This window comes from Herpailurus yagouaroundi, unplaced genomic scaffold (assembly GCF_014898765.1).
Source record: "Herpailurus yagouaroundi ecotype Mexico unplaced genomic scaffold, PumYag 29, whole genome shotgun sequence".
Lineage (NCBI taxonomy): Eukaryota > Metazoa > Chordata > Mammalia > Carnivora > Felidae > Herpailurus > Herpailurus yagouaroundi.
In genome coordinates, this window is record NW_024412377.1 from 104,277,521 (window position 1) to 104,303,029 (window position 25,509).

Below are 25,509 nucleotides of genomic sequence, written 5' to 3' on the forward strand. Positions count from 1 at the left end.
CAGCAATACTAACTTTAATTCTATTAATGATTATGAGGTACAACTTAAGAAAATAAATATATCAAAAGAGTAATACCACCTGAAATGAGACAGGCTATGGAACACCAAAGAGGTCTTTTTTATTTGAGAGAGAGACAGTATGTGTGTGTGTACATGTGCATGAGGGAGAGCAGCAGAGGGAAAGAGAGAGAATCCTACGCTGGCTCCACAGGAAACATGGAGCCCACTGCAGGGCTTGATCCCATAATCCTGGGATCATGCTCTGAGCTGAAATCCTGAGTCAGAAGCTCAACCGAATGAGCCACCCAAGCACAACTCCACAAAGTCTTTCTAGTCAAGAAACTGCATGATAGTTTTTATTTTTTAAAACTTAAGTAGGCTCCATGCCCAACATGGGGCCTCAACTCACCACTTTGAGATAAAAGAGTTGCATGCTCTACCGACTGAGCCATCCAGGCACCCTGCACAATGGTTTTAATCAAAGAATGAGAGGGGCAGTGTTGGCACAGGAGCTGGCAGTGAGAGATTTTAAGGGTAGGAAGTAGAGGACTAAATAAGGAGTCAAGTAAGAATTTAACAATTTTCTCCTTCTTTCCCTACCCTAATAAGTGGGGACAGTGATTTAATAACATACAGAACAAAACATAATTTCATGGAAAAGAAACTTAAAATATTAGAGATGATAATACTGTTAATCATATTCAAGCATAAAGTGAAAAAGCTCTCCCAAGCTGAGAAAATCCAGCTGCCTTACCTACCATTCCAGGATGCTGCTGCTGTCATGGACAAAGACATGACATCTGGAATTATGTATACCCTGCATCTGACGAAGTACACGGTAAACAAGCTAAAGGGACTCAAACCTGGAAGCTATTCTATTAGCCAAAAGAGGGGAAAGGATTTTCACAAAGCATTTTCCACCTATCATTTTTACGCTGTCTACCCCATTATTCTGAGTGAGATTCTTTAAAATATCCTTAATTTTATTCCTTTCCTCTCATCATCATACCCCCCTCCTCCCAACAATGACCAGGTACTTTTTCTTATACTTTCAATCAATGAGTAAAACCCTTTAGCTACAGAGAAGCATTAAAAATGTTTATGCAGAGTTGTACATGTTACAATTCCTATTAAGTGGCCCTTAAACACCACCCTCCACCCCCGGGAATTGGTCCATTACACAAAAAGATTGCTCTATATAGATCTAGGGGAATATGAGAGTTAACTCATCTTTAATCTGATGACTGACACACTGTTGTCAAGACACTTGTTTACGACCATATTTTTTAAGATTTTCTGTTGGTAAGAGTATTTCAGAGTAGTGAAGAAAAAAGTGTTTAAATAAAGATTTTGCTCTTCTACTGGTTGATTTTATTTACCACTTCAGACCTTTTAGTTTCTAAAATCAGTTGCTAAAAGGGATCACCAAGGGATGATAAAAAGCCACCTATGCTAAAACTTTTCTGAAACTGGATTTAAAAAAAATTTTAATGTTTATTTCTGAGAGACAGAGTGCAAGCAGGGGAGGGACAGACAGAGAGAGAGACACAATCTGAAGCAGGCTCCTCTGAGCTGTCAGCACAGAGCCTGACAAAGAGCTCAAACTGACAAGCCATGAGAGCATGAACTGAGCCAGTCAGACGCCTAACTAAGCCACCCAGGCGCCCCTGAAACTAGATTCTTAACTATTAAAATATCATGACAGATCATGAACAATACATTAATGGTGTTCACCAAAAGCTAGACCACAAATTCAACAGGTTCTCTCCTTCCCTCCCTCTCTCCCCCACTCTATATGTTGAATTGTATCCAATGCTATACAAGTGATAGAAGCATTTGCACATAACATAAGCATTTGATATTATATATAATGGAAGAAAACTAATATTCAAAATTAAGAAACACAAACAAACATTCAAAATATGCACTTTTACCTTAGTGGTCCACAAAGAGTGAGGCCAAAAAACCACAAGAGTGAAATGATACACCCAGCAACTGCATGCTTAAATATTTTGATCCACTATAAATGGAAACAAAAAGTTAAAAATTTTACTCATGTATGTTTTGCTATTATCTCAAAGTCTTAAACAAAACACATAGGGAAAGAAAATAATGGTAGCACTTTAATATTTTAAAGGCTAAATAATTACGTATCTTGAAATTAAATAGAAAATGTTAAGATCCTTTGACTAAATCTAGATTTGTAAGACAGTAGTCTGTTTTCCATTTTCTATATTCTCATCTGTTGTTAGATTTTGAGATCTTTTTCTATAGAGTATAATTTTTTTTTTCCATTAGTTTCTCATTACTTTGCTAGGAACATGTATTGTTTTAGTCTTTAAATTCTTTTCTAGAGATATTCAGAGCTTTAATTACTTCAAAAGAGGAAAAAAAGTTATGATGGGGTTTAAAATATTAATCCCATTTTTTAAATTTTTTTTTTTTTCAACGTTTATTTATTTTTGGGACAGAGAGAGACAGAGCATGAACGGGGGAGGGGCAGAGAGAGAGGGAGGCACAGAATCGGAAACAGGCTCCAGGCTCTGAGCCATCAGCCCAGAGCCTGACGTGGGGCTCGAACTCACGGACCGCGAGATCGTGACCTGGCTGAAGTCGGACGCTTAACCGACTGCGCCACCCAGGCGCCCCAATTAATCCCATTTTTAAAACACGCATGGTCTCTAAAAGAGAGGTACCTACATTTGTCATTTTAATAAAAAATTGCAGTGCAAGTTTCTAAGTTGTCGCATACAGCAAACACGTAGTAGGATATACCTCTACTGTCCAAAGAGGTGATAATATGAGGTGACTATGCAAAATGCAGGACATTTCTGCTATGTATCCTGAACTTCAGGGGTCTATAGAAAATAATAATGAAGTTGAGAGTAACAGCTAATACTTACTGCATAGTCACTATATCCCAGGCACTACTTCAAGAACTTTATATGTATTAATTCATTTATTCCTCACAGCTTCATTACAATGGTATTATTAACTCCATTTCATAGGTGAAAATATTAAGGTAGAAATTAATTAACTTGTTCAAAGTAAAAGTTTGTAAGGACAGACAGAATATGCATCTGTCTGCCTCCAGAAGCCTCATTCTTAACCCCTATGCTTTATCTGCCTCCTCATGACACTTGTACTAGGCTCTTGGGTATGTCTCCATGTCTCATTCATAAATCTTTCAGAATAAGGATACTGCATTACAAAAAAAGTACTGTATACCTTAATGTTTTTCTACTTTCTTCTTCATATTTTTTTTTACCCTATGACCCAGCAATAGCACTGCTAGGAATTTACCCAAGGGACACAGGAGTACTGATGCATAGGGGCACTTGTACCCCAATGTTTATAGCAGCACTCTCAACAATAGCCAAATTATGGAAAGAGCCTAACTGTCCATCAACTGATGAATGGATAAAGAAATTGTGGTTCATATACACAATGGAGTACTACACGGCAATGAGAAAGAACGAAATATGGCCCTTTGTAGCAATGTGGATGGAACTGGAGAGTGTGATGCCAAGTGAAATAAGTCACACAGAGAAAGACAGATACCATATGTTTTCACTCTCATGTGGATCCTGAGAAACTTAACAGAAACCCATGGGGGAGGGGAAGCAAAAAAATAAAAGAGGTTAGAGTGGGAGACAGCCAAAGCATAAGAGACTCTTAAAAAATGAGAACAAACTGAGGGTTGATGGGCGTGGGAGGGAGGGGAGGGTGGGTGATGGGTATTGAGGAGGGCACCTTTTGGGATGAGCACTGGGTGTTGTATGGAAACCAATTTGACAATAAATTTCATATACTGACAAAAAAAAAAAGATTTTATTTTTAAGTAATCTCTACACCTAGCATGGGGCTCGAACCCAGAACCCGGAAATCAAGAGTCACACATTCTACGGACTGAGCCAGCCAGGTACTACCCTCTTCTGCATGTTTAAACATTCTGTAATCTTAACACTTTAGTTTACTCTTAAAGCCTCAATACTGAAAGACAAATCAAGACCAAGTTAACTCTGGAAATAATCTGCTGTGTACTTAAGTCATTTTTTAAGTAACCATGCTCAAAGAAAGGGCACTGTCTCTTGGCCCACTAACTAGGAAGCTGCTAGGAAAAAAGAATTGTGCAAAAAACTCACCTGGTGTTTGGTAATACTTTTCCCAGAAGAAAATGGCTTTTGAAACAAAACCATAAAAAATGCAGTTCTGTGGATATTGAAACATTAATATATTAATATTTGTCTTATATACAAGGTGTAATCTTAAGATATTTATCTTAAACAAATACACTAGAACTTGAAAGGTATGTTACCCTCTAAAAATTATACTGGAGAACAGTATTTATTCAAATAAAGCTTCCACTGCAACATTTTGGGGAATGCTTATTTTGTAATTATCTTCAGAACCAATTCACAAGCCACAAAAGGAGTCTCAGTGTTTTTTCATACTGGGAAATACCAAAAAAAAAAAAAAAAAAAAAAAAAAAACCTATCTTCTCCAAAATTTAATAACAAATCTTGAAATAAAAGAAATGAAGAAAGTACTTATTGTATGTCTTCAGGTTTCACATTCCCAAAATGATTATGTAAAAATGCATACAACTGCTTAAAATTTCCTAGTAAAGAATCACTTTCCATAATTACTAAAATTAACTCCCAGGAGTCTTTAATAATAGACTGTTATTAACAGAAAGTGGTCACCATCAATCTCAAGATCTAGAGAAACTTTATTTACAGAGAATTTCTTGTAATATGCAGACTAATGTAAATTTATATTATATGAGGACCCTGTAGTGTGAAGGGAACATATAATGAACAAAACCCAGCACAGATTAACTTAGAAAATAAGGAACATCTGTGCCAAGACAAGTCTCAGGTAACATTCTACCTGCTGGAAGGCTGAACTACACCAGTGGTATGGTCTGGTGACTCTTTTAGGGAAACTGTAGCATCAAAACTACTTCTACAAAAATTCTAACAAATTATCTGCTCTTTTCACTTTTATGCTCTCAGGGGTATACAGTGGAGCTCTTCAGAGGTTAACTGATAAAAGAGATCCTGCAACAGACTGAACGCTGAAACAGATATGAGAACTTAGCAATCTTCTATTAAGCTGGACATTAAAAGAAATCTACAAAAACTTCATTAATGCAAAGTACAGTATAAGTCTAGTTTTGGCAAGCTATTACAGTACAATAGTCATTTAAACAATTCTCTTTGTACCTCTAACCTTGGGTATTCTATTTTTTTATTAAATTATCATACATTAGTGAGGAGGGATAAATAGCATAATATATTCTATCTAAAATTTCTTAAAGATACTCAGTTAAAACAGGAGTTTCAAATAAATAAAACATAAGGAAAACGGAATCACACACACTCACCCAAGTTTTAATATAAAAATGAACTGAACAATGTGAACTGCTTTTAGGAGATCGTATGATTCAAAAAGTCCCACAGCCTTCAAAAATTTAGTCAAACATAGTAACACAATATATTTTGTTAATCTGAAAAATAAAAGCAGAAACAAGTTTCAGTATCATTAAAATCACAAGGAACTCTGTCATCTGTTCTTTTCTTATTATACAAGTATTGGGATCATTATAAAAACCTCAGATATTCATTAAAAACATCAAACAAAAGCCCAAACAACTCACCACCTACATAACTACTATTAATATTTTGGTATATATACTTGCAGATTATGTTCTTTTTAATGTTTATTTATTTATTTTGATGGAGGAGGGAGGGGCACAGAAAGAGGGAGAGAATTCCAAATGGGCTCTGTGCTCTCAGTGTGGAGCCTGACTCAGGGCTCGACCCCATGAACTGTGAGATCCTGACCTGTGCAGAAATCAAGAGATGGTCTCTTAACGAAGTGAGCTGCTCAGGTGCCCCCAGATTCTTTTCAATGTATAGACCATGTGTCTATGTATATGTGTGTATGTGTGTGTATAGTCTGTTGAAAAAGACACCAAACTCTACCTGCAATGAAACTAGAAGAGCACACTGTAGGAAGAAACAGAGGAATGGTAAATGCCTTAGATTTACCCCTCCTCTGCTTTGCTATGTGGCTGCAGTGAAAGTCATGGTTGAAAAATCAAACAACCTGCCCTACAGAGTCTTGTAAAGGCTCAGGAATCTGAAGCACCTGAGAAAGGCCTGGGGAGTTAAAAAGAGAAGCATCAAGAAGTCTTCCAAGTAGTTAGATCCCCACATTTTCACCCAGCAGAGCCAGGCAACTACCTCTCCTCAATCATGACAGGACAGATGAGGCTTAGCTTCTGGAGACGTCTAGACAAAAGGCAAAGAGAGGAGGCATGAAGTGCTAGAATAAAACCATGGAAATTAAAGGAAGTTTCTTAACACCACCCCACCTCCCTTTCCTCTTCTACCTCCAATATTCTAACGGCTGGGCTGCAATCTCCCAGCAGAACCCTTCTAGGGATCCACTAGGGTTACGCCTCACACAGGTATTCATTCTAATTAGCTTTTTAGCCCTCACTCAAATATGAATAGCAAACATAGATAATCAATTTTTAAGATAAGCTTATGAAAGGCCAAACAAACATAAACAACAAATTTAACAGATAAAGATATTACAGGTAATAGCAGAAAACAACAAAGAATAATAAATAATATTCTCTGAGATAGAAGAAAGAATATTGCACGCATGAAAAAATTAGCTGCCATAAAAAAAAAGAAAAAAGGAGCTCTTGAAAAAGAAACTAAAATTAGGGAAGAAATTACTTCAGTTTTCTAGCCTAGTAGTTTTCTTAGAACAAAACCATTATTCTTTGAATGAAACCCATTATCTGTGTGTACATTGTAACCGTGTAATATTGAACCGTGAATACTGTAATAATGAACATTATAAAACATACACAAATTGGAAATAAAAAAGAAATAAAAAGTTGAGAAATTTACTATTTTTTCCTTCACCCTAATAGGAGATCTTGTGTAAGTAATACTCAGGAGACCACTTTTTAAGTTTACATCAAACAGGTGTTAGTACATTAAAAAGTAGGTGTAAGGGATGTCCAAGGCCAGCACACTGGCAGAGATGAGAAGTCTCTACCAATGGGAGAAAAAATCCAAAAAGCAAACAGAATTTTAAAAGAAACCTAAGTCACTCAGAGTTAAAATAATCTGACATCAATGGGGATATCAATGTATATAGGACAGTATAAAACTTGATGAATGTGAATAATCAAGTGCCATGGCAGTGAATTAACATGAAAGAGCTAAACTACACTAAACAAACAGTAATCTGATTAAGAAGGCATGAAAATATAGATTTTAGGAAGATTTTGATGCAATTATTAAAATAAATTTTAGTCCTTGAAAGAATGAATCTCAGCATCTTCACCAGCCAAGATGGCTCATTTTCTGTTTTAGTCCAGATAGTATCACACTAAATTTAAAAAAAGAAAAAAAGATTTGAAGCAAAGTGGTTTTTCTTATCATGAACATAATCTGGGGGGCTTTTATAAGTGCAAACTGGGGATTTTAACTATGTGAAAATTAATCTCCCAAAAGCTAATAAAAATGTTATTGTCGAATCATGTAAGTCACATCCTAAAGCATTCTAAAGAAGTTCCCATTTAACCCATTTGTTGATCAGTATAAACTTTCTTAAAATTTCTGTTTAAAAGATCAATCAGGGGGCGATGGGTAGCTTAGTTGGTTCAGTGTCTGACTTCTGCTCAGGTCACAATGTCACAGTTTGTGAGTCTGAGCCCCACATAAGACTGTGCTAACAGCTGACAGCCTGGAGCCTGCTTCAGATTCTGTGTCCCCTCTCTCTGATCCGCCCCCACTCATGCTGTGTTTCTGTCTCTCTCAAAAATAAACATTAAAAAAAAAAAGATAAATCAGATTTTCTGGGATAATAAAAAATGTCCTATAACTTGATTATGATGGAAGTTACATAAGTTTACACATTTGTGAAAAATGCAAACTTACACCTTTAAAATAAAGTGATTTATCTATCTATTTATTTATTTATGAGAGAGAGAGAGAGAGAGAAAGAGCGAGAGCATGGGAGAGCACATGCACACAAGCAGGGGAGAGGGACAGGAGAAAGAGAGAAGGAGAAAGAGAGAAAGAGAAAGAGAGAGAGAGAGGCAGGAAGGGAGGGAAAATCTTACTCAGGCTCCACTCAGAGTGTGGAGCCCCAGGTGGGGCTCGACCCCACGACCTTGGGATCATGACCTGAGCCAAAATTAAGAGTCGGAAGCTCAACTGACTGAGACACCCAGGCACCCCAAGTGTGTTTTGTTTTTGTACTGTCTGTAGACTGGCTAAAAACACACAGTACAACAAAAGAAATCTACCAAATGTCTAGCAATTGTACAAGTATGAAAGTAAATGTACATTGTGCTAGAAAAAACTGAACACTAACACCTTAGAAATTCTCTAGTTCAATTCCTCTCCTGTCACAGATTGGGGAATTAAAGCCCACAAAGTTAGCTAGGGTCAAGCCCCTGTCCCTTAAGTATGCTCGCTTTATTTATTTATTTATTTATTTAATTTTTAAAAAATTTATTTTGAATGAGAGAGCGCACAAGTGAGGGAGGGGCAGAGAGAGAGGGAGAAAGAGAATTCCAAGCAGGCTTCATGATATCAACTGAGACACTGACAGGGGGCTCAATCCCATGAACCATGAGATCATGACCTGAGCCGAAATCAACAGTCTGTTACTTAACTGACTGAGCCACCCAGGTACCCCTTTATTTTTTAAGTAGGCTCCATGCCCAATGTGAGGCTTGAACTCACGATCCGGAGATCAACAGTCACATGCTCTACTGACTGAGCTGGCCAGGTGCCCAAGTATGCTCTTTATAATAAGTCACACACAAAATCAAAGTTCATCCAAAGGCTTTGAGGGTTCCCATCTCAATTACACATTACACATTCATAATAATTTATTACACATTGTAATTATTACACATTTATAGTGGCTCACACAAACAGTAAAATCATCTTTAAATTATACATTTGTGGGGCGCCTGGGTGGCGCAGTCGGTTAAGCGTCCGACTTCAGCCAGGTCATGATCTCGCGCTCCATGAGTTCGAGCCCCGCATCGGGCTCTGGGCTGATGGCTCAGAGCCTGGAGCCTGTTTCCAATTCTCTGTCTCCCTCTCTCTCTGCCCCTCCCCCATTCATGCTCTGTCTCTCTCTGTCCCAAAAATAAAATAAATGTTGAAAAAAAAAATTAAAAAAAATAAAATAAAATAAAAAAAAATTATACATTTGTAGTGGCCTACACGAATAGTAAAGTCACCTTTATTAAAAAAATTTTTTTTAATTATTTTTTAGAGAGAGAAAGACAGAGTGTGAGTGGGGGAGGGGCAGAGAGAGAGGGAGACAGAATACAAGCAGGCTCCAGGCTCTGAGCTGTCAGCATAGAGCCCTACACAAGGCTCGAACCCATGGACTGCAAGATCATGACCTGAGTCCAAGTCAGACGCTTAACCCAGTGAGCCAACCAGGAGCCCCAAAATCATCTTTAAATATGAAAGACAAAATGCACATTAAAGCCTAGGATTAATTTATATTTTGGCCCATTTAAGCTGGAGAAAAAAAGTCATATAGACTTTAGTACAGTGAACATATTAACTATATGAATGCTAAGTAAATATTCTGGTCAGGGTAGCAATTCAAAATTAACCAATGAAAATAAAAGTTGGGCTAGAAATCCACTGTTTATTAGTTCAAAACCCAGGGACCGTCATTATATGTGGTCAGCAAATGTTCGCCAAATGAAAGAATGCGAACTCTACAACTACACTTATGCGTTACAGTACCATCTCATACAGTAACATATAGAGTGCAAAAACAGAGTACCTTAAGTGGTAGTCCAAGCTTGTGGCAATCTGAACTATCAGCAACCCAGGCATGGACTCAGAATGAAAGAAAAGAATGAAATCAAGTAGAGAGGGACACTAGAAACCTCAAGGGCTTTACTCCTTAAGCTCTTAATTAGGTGTAATAATAAGGCAGTAGGATAGAAGCAAGGACACAAAGAACAACAATGTCAAGATAGGGAGAGGAAAAACAAAGACCAGGAAAACCAGACAGACATACATTAAAAATCACCAGTGTGGGAATTCTCAATGTCAGCAAAGAGCCTTGTACATTCTCCATGGGGCTAGTTAGCCATTCTTCAAATTTTGTTTGCACACGTACTATATGCCGGATGCCATATGTGGCCAATGAGATCTAAGGGAAGACTGACAGGGTGGCTTCAAGTATAGCCTTCCCTCTTCCTGATAAAAGGGCAAGATCCAGCTGGAAATGCTTCTGTCTTCTTTCTGCCTTCAAGGGAGGAGCTTTATCTAAAAAATGTTATCAGAATGTTAACATTATCTAAAAAGTGTTATCCATCTTCTAACAAGCCTGAATATGAAAGCTGATACACTTAGGATGGCAGAAAGCAGAGGCAAAGAATCTGGGTCCTAGATGGTATCACCGAGGTTCTGAACAAATACCTGCAATCGCTCGTTTCTTTTATGTGAGAAGAATATATCCCTATTTGTTTAAAGCTCTTAGTTTGGTTAGTTACAACTAAATATATTTCTAGGTGCTATCTGCGACTCTTAATAGAGACAATGCTCTCAAGGAGTCTGAGGCCTAAGAAAGTGAGGCAAGCAAACAAGTATTTATGCGACCCAAATAAGTAATGGGACTTTTAAAATAGATGTAGAAGCAACTAACTCTAACTTTGGAAGCAAAGGTCTGTCTTCAGAGTTTGAGATGTGTAACTGTGTATTACAGACTAAGTAGGAATTACAATGGAAGAAAAGGGAAAGGGTATTTCAAAGCAGACAGCAGCATTTGGAAAATACTAATACTAGGATTAAGCCTTCGAATAAATGCATTTAAGCTCAATTAACCAGATCATAATGACCAGAAGTTATTAAGGAAAAGGAAGTTATTATCTTTAATAAAATTGTTCTGCCAAGATGGGGCAATAGGAGAAATTATTTCTAAGTTATTTTTATTATTTTTCTAAATGTTTTTATTTTTTAGAGAGAAAGGGAGAGGGAGAGGGAGAGAGAGAGAGAGAGAGAGAGAAAGTGTGAGTGGGGGAAGGGCAGAGACAGAGGAGGAAAGAGGACCCTAATGCAGGAATTACTTTTATAATCTCTGTAGTTTAAAAATTAAAAAAGGAATAAAGAAAATTAGTGTCATCATAATAGAGGGGGACCTGGGTAGGTTCAAACTCATAAACTCATAAACCATGAGGTCATGATGTGAGCCAAAGCTCAACCGACTGAGCCACCCAGGAGCCTCTAAGTTACTTTTGTTTAAAGTATTAATAAAACTTTAAAATAAATAAGTTGGGTACTTCAAACACAAGATTCAGTCAGAAGGAACATTAATTTAAGTAAAATAGTTCTTGATAACTTACTACTATTATGATTTTTTATTTTTTTTATTTTATATTTTTTAATGTTTATGTATTTTTGAGAGAGGGTGCGAGCAGGAGAGGGGCAGAACTCACAGACTGCTAGATCATGACCTGAGCCTAAGTTGTACTCGTGACCGACTGAGTCACCCAGGTGCCCCATATTATAATCTTTTTTAAAAAAATTTTTTTGAGGTGGGGAGAGGCAGAAAGGGGGCGGGAAGGAGAGAACTTTTTTTTTTTCCCAACGTTTTATTTTATTTTTGGGACAGAGAGAGACAGAGCATGAACGGGGGAGGGGCAGAGAGAGAGAGGGAGACACAGAATCCGAAACAGGCTCCAGGCTCTGAGCCATCAGCCCAGAGCCGACGCGGGACTCGAACTCCCAGACCGCGAGATCGTGACCTGGCTGAAGTCAGACGCTTAACCGACTGCGCCACCCAGGCGCCCCTGGGATGGAGAGAACCTTAAGCAGGTTCAAGCACCGGGCTTGATCTCACAACAGAGAGAGATAATGACCTGAGACAAAATCAAGAGTCAGATGCTTAACCAACTGAGCTACCCAGGTGCCCCTCTATTATGATGACACTAATTTTCTTCATTCCCTTTTTAATTTTTAAACTACAGAGACTATAAAGTAATTCCTGAGAAGCTGCTTGTTATTAAAATTTTAGGTAAAATGGTTCCTAACTTCCTCCTCATAGGTGACCAACTGGTCATCCTTCCAAGCCTTTTCCTTTGCACTTCCACGTAGACACATGCATATATTATATATTGACATATTTACAATTGTACACATATTTTGATATTGCTATGTGACTTTCTGTGTAACATGTTGAAGATTTTTGCTACTATTATTAAACTAGGAAAATTATTATTACATTTAGTTAAAAGTTGGACTCTGATTTTATTTTGAGAGAGAGCATTTCTTTGAGATAGAGAGAACACATGTGCAAGCACGGGGGAGGCGCAGAGAGAGGAGAGAGAGCAGGCTCTGCACTGTCAGCACAGAGTGTGATGCGGGGCTCGAACCCATGAACTGTAAGATTGTGACCTGAACAGAAATCAAGACTTGGATGCTCAAATGACTAAGCCACCCAGCTGCCCTGGACTCTGATTTTTAAAGTCTCAACGAAGTTTTCCTGCTGGCCTACAGATGAAACACCAGCTAAGGCGAAATAACCTTATACTAATAAGTAGGTATCTATAGTTCATGTTGTGCAGGGAAACACTGAAACAGCTTTATTTACTAAGGAAAGATGTGGGGGTGAGGAGAGGGAGGCTCTTCAACAGGGGCAGTGGTCTTTGAGCTACTTTCTGTGCAACTCTGGGAGACATACTTGACCTACTCAAGTTATAAATCATGATTTGCCATTAACTAGTTCCATCAAACATATCACTGGTCTTTTATATATAGGATTACAAAAATCTCTGGTTCTCTAAACCTGGAATTACTGAAATTTGGGTTTGGGCCTAAATGTGCTTCTTGGGCTTTGCCCAGCCCAGCAGCTCATGGTTCTCCAGTAAACAAAAAACAAAATCAGTGCATGTAAGGCATGGGGTTTAGGATAACTGATTCCTAGTTCAGTTATTCTTTCTGTTAACTTCTGACAATAAACTTTTTTCTATATATCAGTTTCTTGATCTGTGAAACAAGGATACTATTAGGTAGTCTGTAGCACTGTATTAAGGATTAAATTAGATGCTATACTCAAAGCACATCGGACACAGGTGTCCAACAATGTTGATCGTCACCCTGTTTCCTGCAAAGAGTACTTACAGAAGCCGAAAAGAAGGATTTTAAACAATTGTTTTAAATTGTGAATTTGGGCATAAAAATACCCACAAGTAAAGGATTTGTGAACTAGTTTCTGCTGCAGATTATAACTAGTATTGGATTATTAGTCTAGACAAAGGAAAATGCTTGCAACTGGGAATCTATTAAAAATGCAATCACTCCTGAGTTGAATTTTTCTAATGAACTACAAGAGCAGTTCTGCTAAGCAAAAGACCGTTTACTACATCTACTTAACATAGTAATCTCCTGAATAAATAATAGCTTGAAACTATTTAATAAAAATAATTTCTAGTTTACAGAAAAGTGGCAAGAATCATATACCCTTTACCTGGATTCCCTCATTGTTAATTGTCCCATTCGCATTATCTCTCTCTCTCTCTCTTTAAATACATGCGTTTTTTTCCTCAACCACTTAAGAATAAGTTACTTACAACACATTTTTTACCCCTAAATTTGGATTTCCTAAGAACATGGACATTTTCTTATAAAATCAGGAAAGTTTTCAACTTCAGAAAATTTAACATTTTTATGCTACTTCATCACCCATGGTCTAATTTTGTCAACAGACCTATTACTGTTCTTTACAGCAATTTTTTCCCTCTACTACGAAAATCCAGACCAGAATCGCCTATTGCATTTCCCTGTCATGGTTCGGTCAATAATATGTGATGCTGTTATTTACAAGAGATTAGAAAATTAAACTTATACTACAAAAATGCAATTGATTAAAGTTCTGTTCCAGCATTTTATGTGTTCTTTCCTTTTCAGTAAAAAAAGGTGTGTTAGCAACGCTATTTCTACAGTTTCAAAGGATTTATCAAAACAATCTTTAAATCTCAAAAGGAGTAAGGAAAAAACAGAACCTCATTAAAAAGGAAGACACTAAATACCAATTCCAACAAAACCGTTGGGCTGAATTCTATGCATCTTTGACACTACTTCAGAACTTAAGACAAATCAAGAAGGAGACACTCGCAAGTGGTTACTGTACTTACCCCTGGAGGTTAGTGGGAACATGGGGGGGGGGGGGCTGGTAAAGTGGTATTTCCGCTTTTCATTCTAGAAATTTTTGTAGTGTTTGAGGTGGGTTTTTTTTTTTTTTGTATTTACCATGAGCACACATTTCTCATTTAATAATAAAAAAATAAAATCAGAAAGATAAAGAAAACTAGATGCCGGGCTGCATTTTTGATGTACGGGGTTAACCTGAATATCGAAGTTCATCCGTTTGTACTTTGGTTTCTTCGCCTGAAGATGGTGACACCTTCTCCTAACTTACGCAGGGAGACGCCAGAAAGGTTAAGTAGTCACTAAACTACTGTTGCAGGGAGAAAGAGCCAACAGAAATGTTTGTCACGGACCAGAGAAACGTCTCCCGTGGGCCGGCTGGCAGAGCGAAGGTTAACGGTCTGCCTTGAACAGACCAGAAACTCCAGCAGAACGGCCCTGGGTTTTAGAGCGTTCATTCTGCAGCGGGCAACAGGGGAGCCAATGAAAGTCACAGGCACCCGAGGCAGAGGGAGAGGACGGACGGCTCCCGGCGCGCGCGAGCTGAGCTGAGGGCGCACCGGGCTGTCAATGGGACGGGAGGGACGCCGGTGCCCGCGCGCCCGGGGGGCAGCTGCCGTCCGGGTCCGCGAGTGGGAGAGCCGCTCCGGAGGCGCGAGCCGGGTGGGTCACACCTACCGAGCGCTGGGCACGTCCACCGGCCCGAGGCCACCGCCGCCGCTGGGGCTGGCTAGCACGTCCCCGCCGTATTTCTCCTCCATCCCGGGGCTCAGGAGCCGCCGCCGCTGCCCCCGCCGCGGGGTTTCCTCATGTCTCGCCGCTGCCGCGGAACAGCGGGCGCAGACGCGTCACTCCCCCATGATAGCGGCCCCCTCGGGTCCCCACAGGCCAGGCCGCCGCCGCCGCCGCCGCGGTCCCCGGCTCCTGCTCACTAGCACACGCGCGTCGGGACTAGGCCGCGGGCAGTTCCGGCGGCGCCGGGCTCCCCCGAGGCGCACCGGAGCGGACGTTGCCAGGCCACGTCATCGGGCCCAGCAGCCCTCACTCCCGGGGGAGTGCCCAGCCCTGCGCCTGCGCATAACAGAACACTCGCTTTCTCTTGCCCTTCCTTAGGCACCGCCTACACGGGTGACGGGATCGGATCGTTTCTCGGGATCAGCTCCTCGTTTTGACGCTGCCATCGCGCTTACCTGTCCCTGCAGCGCCACCTCTGTGCCGTCAGGAATACAGCCGATTCTTGTAGCACCGCGGAAGAAGGCATAGAAAATGGACAATGTGTGATCAAATACAATACAGTATCTTTTAAAATTTGGCTGCTAGACTATGCTACTTAATCCTGGTACATCAGTAAATCTTGGGTAGGGAGGACCAGGCCTTATTAGTTTTTTTTTTTTTTTTTTTTCTGTTGCTAAAAATTTAGGAACGTGAGCTCATGTGTTTGTCAGTTTCAATTGTAACCCTGACACTTAATAATTGGTCACGTGGCCTTTCTGTACCTCAATTTTCTTATTTGTAAAATAGGGATAGAAATATGTATGTCATAGGGTTGTTGGGAAGATTATATGTTATGTGAAAATGTCTAGAACATTTTGAAAGGTACACAGTAATCAGTGAATGTTAACTGTTATTATTACTCATAGGGGAATTTGTGGACTGGGTTGGGAGATGGAATGGAGTTTGGAGCGGTTTACAATACTGTGCTTAATTTGAATATACATAAAAAGTCTTAATAACCTATAAAAGATTGAGAAATCACTGTCTGTGCCTCCTCTGGCTTCATAATCTATTGTGGAAATATTTAGCAGTTTGCGAGCAAGGCCTGGTTCACCACAGTAAAGGTTAAAGGCACAAATGCTAAGGTTTCCCAAATAAGGTGTGATATGATTATACCTAGAAAAGACTCACTGCTAGACAGAACTTGACCTGAAACTTGGGTAAGATTTTAGATATGGGAGGAAAGCACTGTGGGGATGACACATCCCATGTATAGAACACACAAGAATGGATGACTTAAAAAAATTTGTTTTCAATGTTTATTTTTGAGAGAGATTGCACACACAGTGCCAGCAGGAGAGGGACAGAGAGAGGGAGATATAGAATCTGAAGCAGGCTCCAGGATCGGAGCTGTCAGCACAGAGCCCCATGCGGACCTTGAACTCAAGAACCACAAGATCATCACCTGAGCTGAGGTTGGACAGTTAACCTACTGAACCACTTAGCTGCTCTGTGGAATGCATGACTTTAAAAGCTAAAGTGACTCCAGGGGTGCCTGGGTGGTCCAGTTGGTTAAGCATCTGACTTTGGTTTAGGTCATGATCTCATGGTTCTTGAGTTGAGCCCTGCATTGGGCTTCTGCTGTCAGCATAGAGCCCAAATCAGATCCTTTGTCTCCCTCTTTCTCTGCCCCTCCTGCAGATATGTGCTCTCTCTTTCTCTCTCTCTCTCTCTCTCTCTCTCTCAAAAATAACTAATAAACACACACACACACACACAAAAGAAATTCATTAAAAAAGAAGCTAAAGTGACTCCAAGTGACTTTTCTGTAGCAATTTTTGTAGAATTTTTATTTTCCAATTAGAGTGGTAGTGTTAACAAGTAACTATTGTTTTTCTAGAGCAAGTTCCATTCTTTTGGAGCCCAGAAAACAAGGTAACATGACACGTGTGAGCTTGAATTCACTTGATATTTCTGATTTGGTTAGAATTATGGCACTTTTCTTTTAGGCCGATATAAGGACATTTCCTACAACTGTGGAAGTTGTAGTGGAAGGACAAGTGCCTCTATGCTATTTCCCTTTGGTCACTTCTCAATCCATTTCAACCTGGCTTCTCCATCCATCAGTACCCTGAAATAGCTCTCTCATGGATATTTTTGAGCCATATATTACCTCACCCCTCTAAAGCTGTCGACATAGATGACCTCTTTTCTTGAAACATTCCTTTTTGTTGATTTTGTGAACTCTACAATGGTTGTCTCAAAGGAAGCTCAGTTCTTTATGTTTCAAAGCCAGTGCGTGATCTTTCCCATAAACCTGATTCTCTTCTAGTGTTTTCTACCTCATTGAATGGCATCATTTATTTAGCTTAGCAAACCAACAACTTAGCTATCATCTTGAACACCTCCCCTTCCTTGTGATCTATATTGAATCCATCACCAATTCATGTCATTTTTTACCTTCTCAATATTTCTTGAATCAATCTAAATTTTTCCATTTCCATTACCACCATCAAGTCTAGGCTACCATTAACTTTTGTTTCAGCCACATTAGTAACCCATTCCAATTTTTTTTAAGTAAAAAAAAATATTTATTTTTGAGAGACAGAGCGAGCAAGAGAGGGGCAGAGAGAGAGGGAGACACAGAAATCCGAATCCAAGGCAGGCTCCAGGCTCTGAACTGTCAGTGCAGAGCCTGACGACGTGGGAATCAAGCTCACCTGAGCTGAAGGCCAAAGCTTAACCAACTGAGCCACCCAGACACCACAGTAACCCCTTACTCATTTTCCAAGTTCAGTCTTTTACATTATCCAATCTGTTTTCCACATTTTGTCGTAGTATGGTAATATTTTCCTAATGCAAATCTTATAATGAACTGCCTACCCCACTACATTTCACCCTGCAGTCTTTCAGTGGCTTTCTGTTACTCTTAAAAAATTTTTTTTTAATGTTTGTTTATTTTTGAGAGAGGAGAGAGAGAGAGCACAGGAGGGGCAGAGAGAGAGAGAGGGGACAGAGGGTCCAAGGCAGGCTATGTGCAGACAGCAGAGAGCCTGATGCAGGGCTTGAATTCATGAACTGTGAGATCATGATCTGAGCTGCAGTCAGACGCTTAACCAACTGAGCCACCCAGGCGCTCTTTCCATTACTCTTAAGGGCCTCCATTACAAACTTGAATCAATCAGGAATTCACACTGATACCTCCAATTACAATCCAACTGTAGATGTTTCATTCTAGACTTTCCCCTTGTATTTCTACCTCTCTTCCCTGAGAATGAGAAACATGGCTCCCGTTATCCTCAAAATATTGCCTTATTTTCTCAGTCTTCTTGTGTGTAACCAATCTCATGATCATGTAGGTCATCTCCTCTTTGGCACAGCCAACTCATGCTAGCCTGGGAGGGCTGAGACTTCTCCCTCCCAGCTTTTATTTTTTAATCTACATTTGACTCATTTGCACACAGTGACAAATATGGAGCTGAAACATTTTCTTTCACTTTCACTTTCCATCATCTGGAAGGAGCAAGAAAGGGAACTAAATTTTTGGAGTGGCTCTTCTAAGAACCAGGTAATGTCTTTTTTTTTTTTTTTTTAATTTTTTTTTCAACGTTTATTTATTTTTGGGGCAGAGAGAGACAGAGCATGAACGGGGGAGGGGCAGAGAGAGAGGGAGACACAGAATCGGAAACAGGCTCCAGGCTCTGAGCCATCAGCCCAGAGCCTGACGCGGGGCTCGAACTTACCGACCGCGAGATCGTGACCTGGCTGAAGTCGGACACTTAACCGACTGCGCCACCCAAGCGCCCCAGGTAATCTCTTATTTAATTTTTCTTTATTAATATTTTTAAAGTTTATGTATTTATTTATTTTTGAGAGAGGGAGAGAGAGAGAGAGAGAGAGAGAGAGTGCCAGCATGGGCAGGGGAGGAGCAGAGAGAGAGAGAGAGAATCCCAAGCAGGCTCTACACTGTCAGTGCAGACCCCAATGTGGGGCTCAAACTCACAAACTATGAGATCATGACCTGAGCAGAAAACAAGAATCAGAGGCTTAACCGACTGAGCTGCCCAGATGCCCCTCATTTAATTTTGAGATCCTTTCAAGGTTGGCATTATTTTATGCTGCAGAGTTAAACTCAAAAAGGGTTAAGTAAATTGTCAGTTATTATATAACTAGTAAGGCAAGACTACCCCCTAGAATGGCAAAGTGCCCTTCAGTGTCAGCTGTTTTACTCCTTTCTTCCTGATCGCATGAGTGACAACTGACTCCAATGTAGTAAGAGAACCAGATGGGGAGCGCTTGTTTCATAAACCACTTGTGGGAATCTTGATTAAAGAATGTGGTGGACGTTGTCATAAGGGGCAACTTAGCACCAGCTTCCTTCCTTCCACTGAATTTTGTTGAGTGCTTACCATATTCTAGGTCCACTTTCAGGTACTTGTTGCATTTCCCAGAAGCAAACTCTGAGGTAAGAATTTGAATAAAAGTGACTTACTGGTAAATATTCCCAGGAAAAGCAGGAGAGTGGGAAGGAGAATAGGAAAGAAAGACAAGTAAAGATGTGATATCAGGAAAAGTCCCACTGGGGAGCTTGGATACCGTGAAGATCACATCTCAGAGGGTCCTGTTGGAGGTGAGCTGTCTTAGTGCATCTGGGCTGCTATAACAAAAGTACCATAAACTGGGTGGTTTATAAACCACACACATTTATTTCTCCTAGGTTTGGTGGCTGAGAAATCCCAGATCAAGATGCTGGCAGTGGCAGTGTTAGTATCTAGTGAAGATCCACTTCCTGGTGTCACCTTTTTGCTGTGTCCTCACATGGTGGGAGAGGTGAGCTAGCTCTCTATGTGTTTTTTATTTATTTGTTTGTTTTAATGTTTATTTTTTTATTTTTGAGAGAGAGTGTGAGTGGGGGAGGTGCAGAGAGATGGGGGGACAGAGGATCTGATATGGGCTCCATATTGACAGCAGAGAGCCCAATGTGGGGCTTGAACCCATGAACCATGAGATATGACCTGAGCCAAAGTCGGATGCTCAACTGACAGCCACCCAGGTGTCCCATCTATGTGTTTTTTTTTTTTTTTAAAAATAAAGGCACTAATCTGAATCATGAGGGCAGAGCATAATAACCTAATAACCTCCCTAAGACCCAACTCTTAATATCATCACCTTGGGGGTTAGCATTTCAACATAGGAATCTTGGGGGAATACAAACATTCAGACCATAAATGCAAGGGAATTGGGATATTTGGGGAGTTCTCTGACAATGAGAGGATGGTACTGGTTGTTAGGAGTGCTCCTTGCATATGTCATAATGGGAAAGGGATCCAAGGGCATATAGGCAAAGGCCTTACTGACAGTATCCACTATAAGATTACACATATTTTGGTCATTTTCCACGTGCTGTGTTCTACTGTCCCAATGTTGAAACCAGAAAACTCATAGCCTAGACTTCCTTGAAGCAAGGGTTCTGGTATATGACCTGGGTCTCATCAGTCAGACATATTCAAGTGTGACTTAAGTTCAGCTGAGAAAGCAGCAAGTGGGGACACTTTTTTTCTTCTCTGGAGGAGGCATTTAGTACTTTGAAAGCATCAATGGCAGAACTTCTGGTGTCCATTCCTAGGGGTCACTGGTGCCAAGCGGCAGTGACCGTGGTGTTGTTGGCTGAGTGACCCCCCTGGTGTGGTTGGACCTTGCTTCTGGTTGCCCAGTGGCAGAGCCTGGCTCTCTGGTCCTACAAAGGTTCCGTGAATTACCCAATATCCCTTGATACATTCCTGCATGAACTAGTCAGACTGGAGGTGGTGGTTTGCAATTAAGAACACTGAATGGTACGGCTGATATGGTACAGAACCCTGACTAACAATAAGCTGCACATAGATTTTGTTAAGTGCTTTTTACTTTAGACCAAGAAACAGTACCATGCTTCTAAAAATCAACTCCTAATATGTTGCACCTTAGTGGAGAAAGCTTCCCCAAACCCACACAAGGACTTTATCTGATGCCAAACATATTTTTATCCTCTATTTTATATCAGAAAAGGAAAGTAAGACAATGTTCAGTAATTCCATATCTGTCCTGACCAGGGTAGGAAGCAGGTTGGGGTTGGAATTCTCAGAGGTATTGATATCGATATTCTCAGAGATAACGGGCTCCACACTACCACTGCAAAGCTATACAGGGAAGTAGTGTGTTGTTTTAAGGATTTGAGTTCTTAGCAGTTAGGGACTCTGTGTAATGTTTTTAGCAGACATTAAATGTGGGCAGTTAAAAATGAAAAACACTATCTACAGGAGTGACGAGGAGGATGTAAATGAGGAGATGGAGAGATATAGTTCATATTTGCACATTTTCAACTAGCAGATCAGAATTTTATTGTGAATCTTGAAGTTTCATTCAAGAATTCATTCACTAATTATGCCCCATGTGTTTCAGGAATTTATCCTTCCATTTATCCATTCATCCACCCAGCTGTCAAAAAGGAAATATTTAATGAAGGCCTACTATGTGCCAGTACCACTTATATTCCAAAGTGGAGGAAAACACAGTATTATCTTTCTTCTCAAACTGATGAGAAACTCAGCTGATAGCAACACACTTTAGGGGAAAACAAACTGAAAAGAATCTTGCCGAAAGACAATTCTGTATAGGCCTTTTGTGTTTCTGCGTGTCTTTTCAGCAAAGGCATTGACAGTCTTTGTTAGAGACTATGTTTTCAAGGATGTTTGTATAGCAAACAGCCTTGGAAGGTAGAGGTAATAACTCCTTTTGGGGTAGAGGGAAGATTTATTGCTGATCAGGATAAAAAAGATAAAGGCTCACTCTAAGACAAGGGTTGGGGAGGTTGGCTAGCAGACTCTTTAAAAAGGACTGGAATTTCCTAAACTTTCAGTTGCATGCTTAGCAACTACTTAGGGTGTGAGGCATCACCCTCATGGGATTTGAAGGTGCGGGAGGCAAGATGAAGTGGTGCAAACGTGAGGTTCATGTTACCTGTGTGGTTAACAAAGTCCTTTGTCTCTGATCCAGGAGTCTTGGTCAGACTTCTGCTGGCTTCAGGAAACTGTGGCAGGCTAATTGTGTTTGCAAGCACAGTAACATCTTAGTCCCTTCGTGGTTCTTGCCACATCTTCCCCCCACCCAAATTTTACTTATCATTTAATTAGAAAAATTCATAGTACACTATCATGAGGGGTGTGGGTATTCTGGGGTCTTGAGGTATTCAGACTGGAAAGAGAGAAGTAAAGGTGTTGGTATTTATAGATGACATGATCTTACATGCAGAAAATATGAGGAACCCACTAAAAAAATTGGTAGAAATAAACAAGTTGAGCAAAGCTACAGGATGCAAGATCAATAAACAAAAATAAATTTCATTTCTCTACATTTTTTAAAGTTTATTTATTTATTTTGAGAGAGAGAGAGAGAGAGAGAGAGGGAGAGAATGAGTTGAGGAGGGGCCGAGAAAGAAGGAGAGAGAGAATCCCAAGCAGGCTCTACACTGTCAGTGCAGAGTCCAACACAGTGCCCCATATCAAGAACAGTGAGATCCTGACCAGAAAAGAAATCAAGAGTTAGACACTTAACTGACTGAGCCACCCATGTGCCCATTTCTAAACGTTTGTAATGAACAATCCAAAAAGGAAATTAGGAAAACAATTCAATAATTCCATTTATAATAGCATCAAAAGAATAAAATACTTAGGAATCAATTTAACCAAAGGAGGTATAAAATATATATTTTGAAACTGTGAATCATGTTGAAAACAATGAAAGAAAACCTAAGTTGGGATGCCTGGGTAGCTCAGTGGGTTAAGCAGCCAACTCTTTCTTTCTTTTTTTTTTTTTTAAGGTTTATTTTTATTTTTGAGAGAGAGAGAGAGAGAGAGAGAGGCAGAGCATGAGTGGGGGAGTGGCAGAGAGAGAGAGGGAGACACAGAATCTGAAGCAGGCTCCAGGCTCTGAGCTATGAGCACAGAGGCTGATGTGGGGCTCAAACTCATGAACTGTGAGATCATGACTTGAGCTGAAGTCGGATGCTTAACCCACTGAGCCATGCAGGTACCCCAGCAGCCAACTCTTGATTTCAGTTTAGGTCATGATCTCACAGTTCATGGGTTTGAGCCCCACATCGAGGTCTGTGCTCACAGTGCAGAGCCTGCTTTGGATCCTCTGTCTCCCTCTCTCTGCCCCTCCCCTACTTGTGCTCTCTCTGTTCTCTCTCTCAAAAATAAATGTTACAAAATTTTCTAAAGAGAACATAAATAAATGGAAAGGTGTCCATGTTCATGTTTAATATTATTGAAGTGGTCATATTCCCCAAATTGATTTACAGATTCAATACAATCCCTGTAAAAATTCTAGCTGGATTTTTGAAGAAATTGACAAGCTAATCTTAAAATTTATATGGAAATTCAAGGAACCTAAAATAGCCAAAATAATACAGAAAAAGAACAAAGTTGGAGGACTCACACTTTCCAATTTCAAAACGTACTACAAAAATACAATAATCAAAATTGTGTGGCACTGGCATAAGAATAGATATATAAATCAAAGAAGTAGAATTGAGAGTCTAAGAAGAAACCCTCACACTTAACACTCAATTGATTTCAACAAGGGTGCCAAGAGAACTCATTGGAGGTTGAGTGATCTTCCCAACAAATGGTGTTGGGACAACTGGATATTCATAAGCAAAAAAATGAATCTGAATCCCTACCTCACACCTTGGACAAAAATTAATTTCAAATATTTAAAAATCTAAATTTGAGAGCTAAAACTATAAATCTGTTAGAATAAAATATAGATATAGATCTTTATGACCTTGGATTAGGTCATGGTTTCTTGGCTATAACAATGAAAAGCACAAGTAACCAAAGAAAAAGATAAAAAGATTAAAAAAAAAAAAAAGAAAAAGAAAAAGATAGAGGTGCCTGGCTGACTCAGTTGGCAGAGTATCTGACTCAATCTTGAGGTCATGAATTCAAGCCTCATGTGGAGCCTAATTAAAAAAAGATGCAAAAGGAAGATTAAGTTAGACTTCATTAAAATTAAAAATTTTGTGCTTCAAAAGGGCACTATCAAGAAAGTAAAAAGATAATTCATAGAATAGGAGAAAATATTTGCAACCATATGTCTGGTAAGAGTCTTATGTAGAGGCTACAACATGGATGAATCTTGAAAACATGTAAGTGAAAGAAATCAATCACAGAAGGGCACATATTGTATGATTCCATTTATATGTAATGTACACAATAAAAAAATCTATATATAATGTAGGTTAATGATTGCCTAAGGCTAGGGAGTGATGGCTAAAGGGTAGTGTTTCTTTTGGGGGCAATAAAAAGGTTCTAATATTGATTGTGGTGATAGTTGTACAACTCTGTGAATATACTGAAAACCATTTAATTGTATGCTTTAAGTAGGAGAATTGGATGGTAGATGAATTACATCTTTAAAAAATTAAAAAAAAATTTTTTTAGTGTTTATTTATTTTTGAGAGAGAGAGAATGTATGAGCCAGGGAGGGTCAGACAGAGAGGGAGACACAGAATCTGAAGCAGGCTCTGAGCTGTCAGCACAGAGCCCAATGCAGGGCTCGAACTTATGAACCATGAGATCATGACCTGAGCTGACGTCAGATGCTCAACCAACTGAGCTACCCCAGCGCCCCTGAAAAAATTTTTTTATGTTTATTTATTTTAGAGAGAGAGAGAGAGAGAGAGTGAGAGTGGGTATGGGTGGGGGAGGGGCAGAGAGAGAAGGGGACAAGTGGGCTGTGCACTGACAGCCCCACATGGGGCTCAACTCAGAAACTGTGAGATCATGACCTGAGCCAAAGGTGGAGGCTTAACTGACAGAGTCACCCAGGTGCCCTGTGAATTACATCTTAATAAAGGTATTATTTAAAAGTTTGGAATGTATTTTTTGATACCTCAAAAATAAAAAAAAAATAAAAAAATAAAAGGGCAAGGATTTGGGGCAATTTTATTGTTAAAACTTTTTGTGTGTCATTGTTATTTAAAAAAATTTTTTTAAAAATGTTTTATTTACTTTTGAGACAGAGAGAGACAGAGCATGAGTAGGGGAGGGGCAGAGCGAGAGGGGCACATGGAATCCGAAGCAGACTTCAGGCTCTGAGCTGTCAGCACAGAGCCTGATGTGGGGCTCGAACTCACAAACCACGAGATCATGACCTGAGCCGAAGTCGGACGCTTAACCGACTGAGCCACCCAGGCACCCCGTGTTATTGCTATTTTTAAAAGATGTTTTATTTTATTACAAATTTTTAAAAATGTTTATTTATTTTTGAGAGACAGAAAGAGATAGAGTGCAAACAGGGGAAGGGCAGAGAGAGAAGGAGGCACAGAATCTGAAGCAGGCCCCAGGCTCTGAGCTGTCAACACAGAGCCCAATGTGGGGCTCGAACTCAGGAACCACAAGATCATGACCTCAGCCCAAGTGGGATGCTTAAATGACTAAGCCACTCAGGCGTCCCTTACTATTATTATTATTATTATTATTATTATTACTATTACTATTATTATTTAGAGAGAAAGAGAGAGCAAGTG

At 39.7% G+C, this 25,509-nt stretch overlaps 1 protein-coding gene and 1 long non-coding RNA gene across 2 annotated transcripts in view; one reads left to right on the forward strand and one right to left on the reverse strand.

The window, feature by feature from the left end:
- SLC30A5 (solute carrier family 30 member 5) overlaps positions 1-15,208 on the reverse strand; it is a 35,581-nt gene extending 20,373 nt beyond the window's left edge. Inside the window, exons 1-4 of the mRNA XM_040451597.1 lie at positions 14,904-15,208; positions 5,390-5,512; positions 4,146-4,212; positions 1,935-2,020 (exon numbers count right to left, since the gene is read on the reverse strand). Coding sequence (XP_040307531.1) covers positions 1,935-2,020; positions 4,146-4,212; positions 5,390-5,512; positions 14,904-14,986 — 359 coding nt within the window. The 5' untranslated portion in view covers positions 14,987-15,208. The remainder of the gene's footprint in view (positions 1-1,934; positions 2,021-4,145; positions 4,213-5,389; positions 5,513-14,903) is intronic.
- A 174-nt stretch (positions 15,209-15,382) lies between these two features.
- Positions 15,383-25,509, forward strand: part of LOC121014949 (uncharacterized) — a 115,417-nt gene continuing 105,290 nt past the window's right edge. Inside the window, exons 1-3 of the long non-coding RNA XR_005783534.1 lie at positions 15,383-15,500; positions 18,404-18,507; positions 19,657-19,769. This is a non-coding gene — a long non-coding RNA (uncharacterized LOC121014949). The remainder of the gene's footprint in view (positions 15,501-18,403; positions 18,508-19,656; positions 19,770-25,509) is intronic.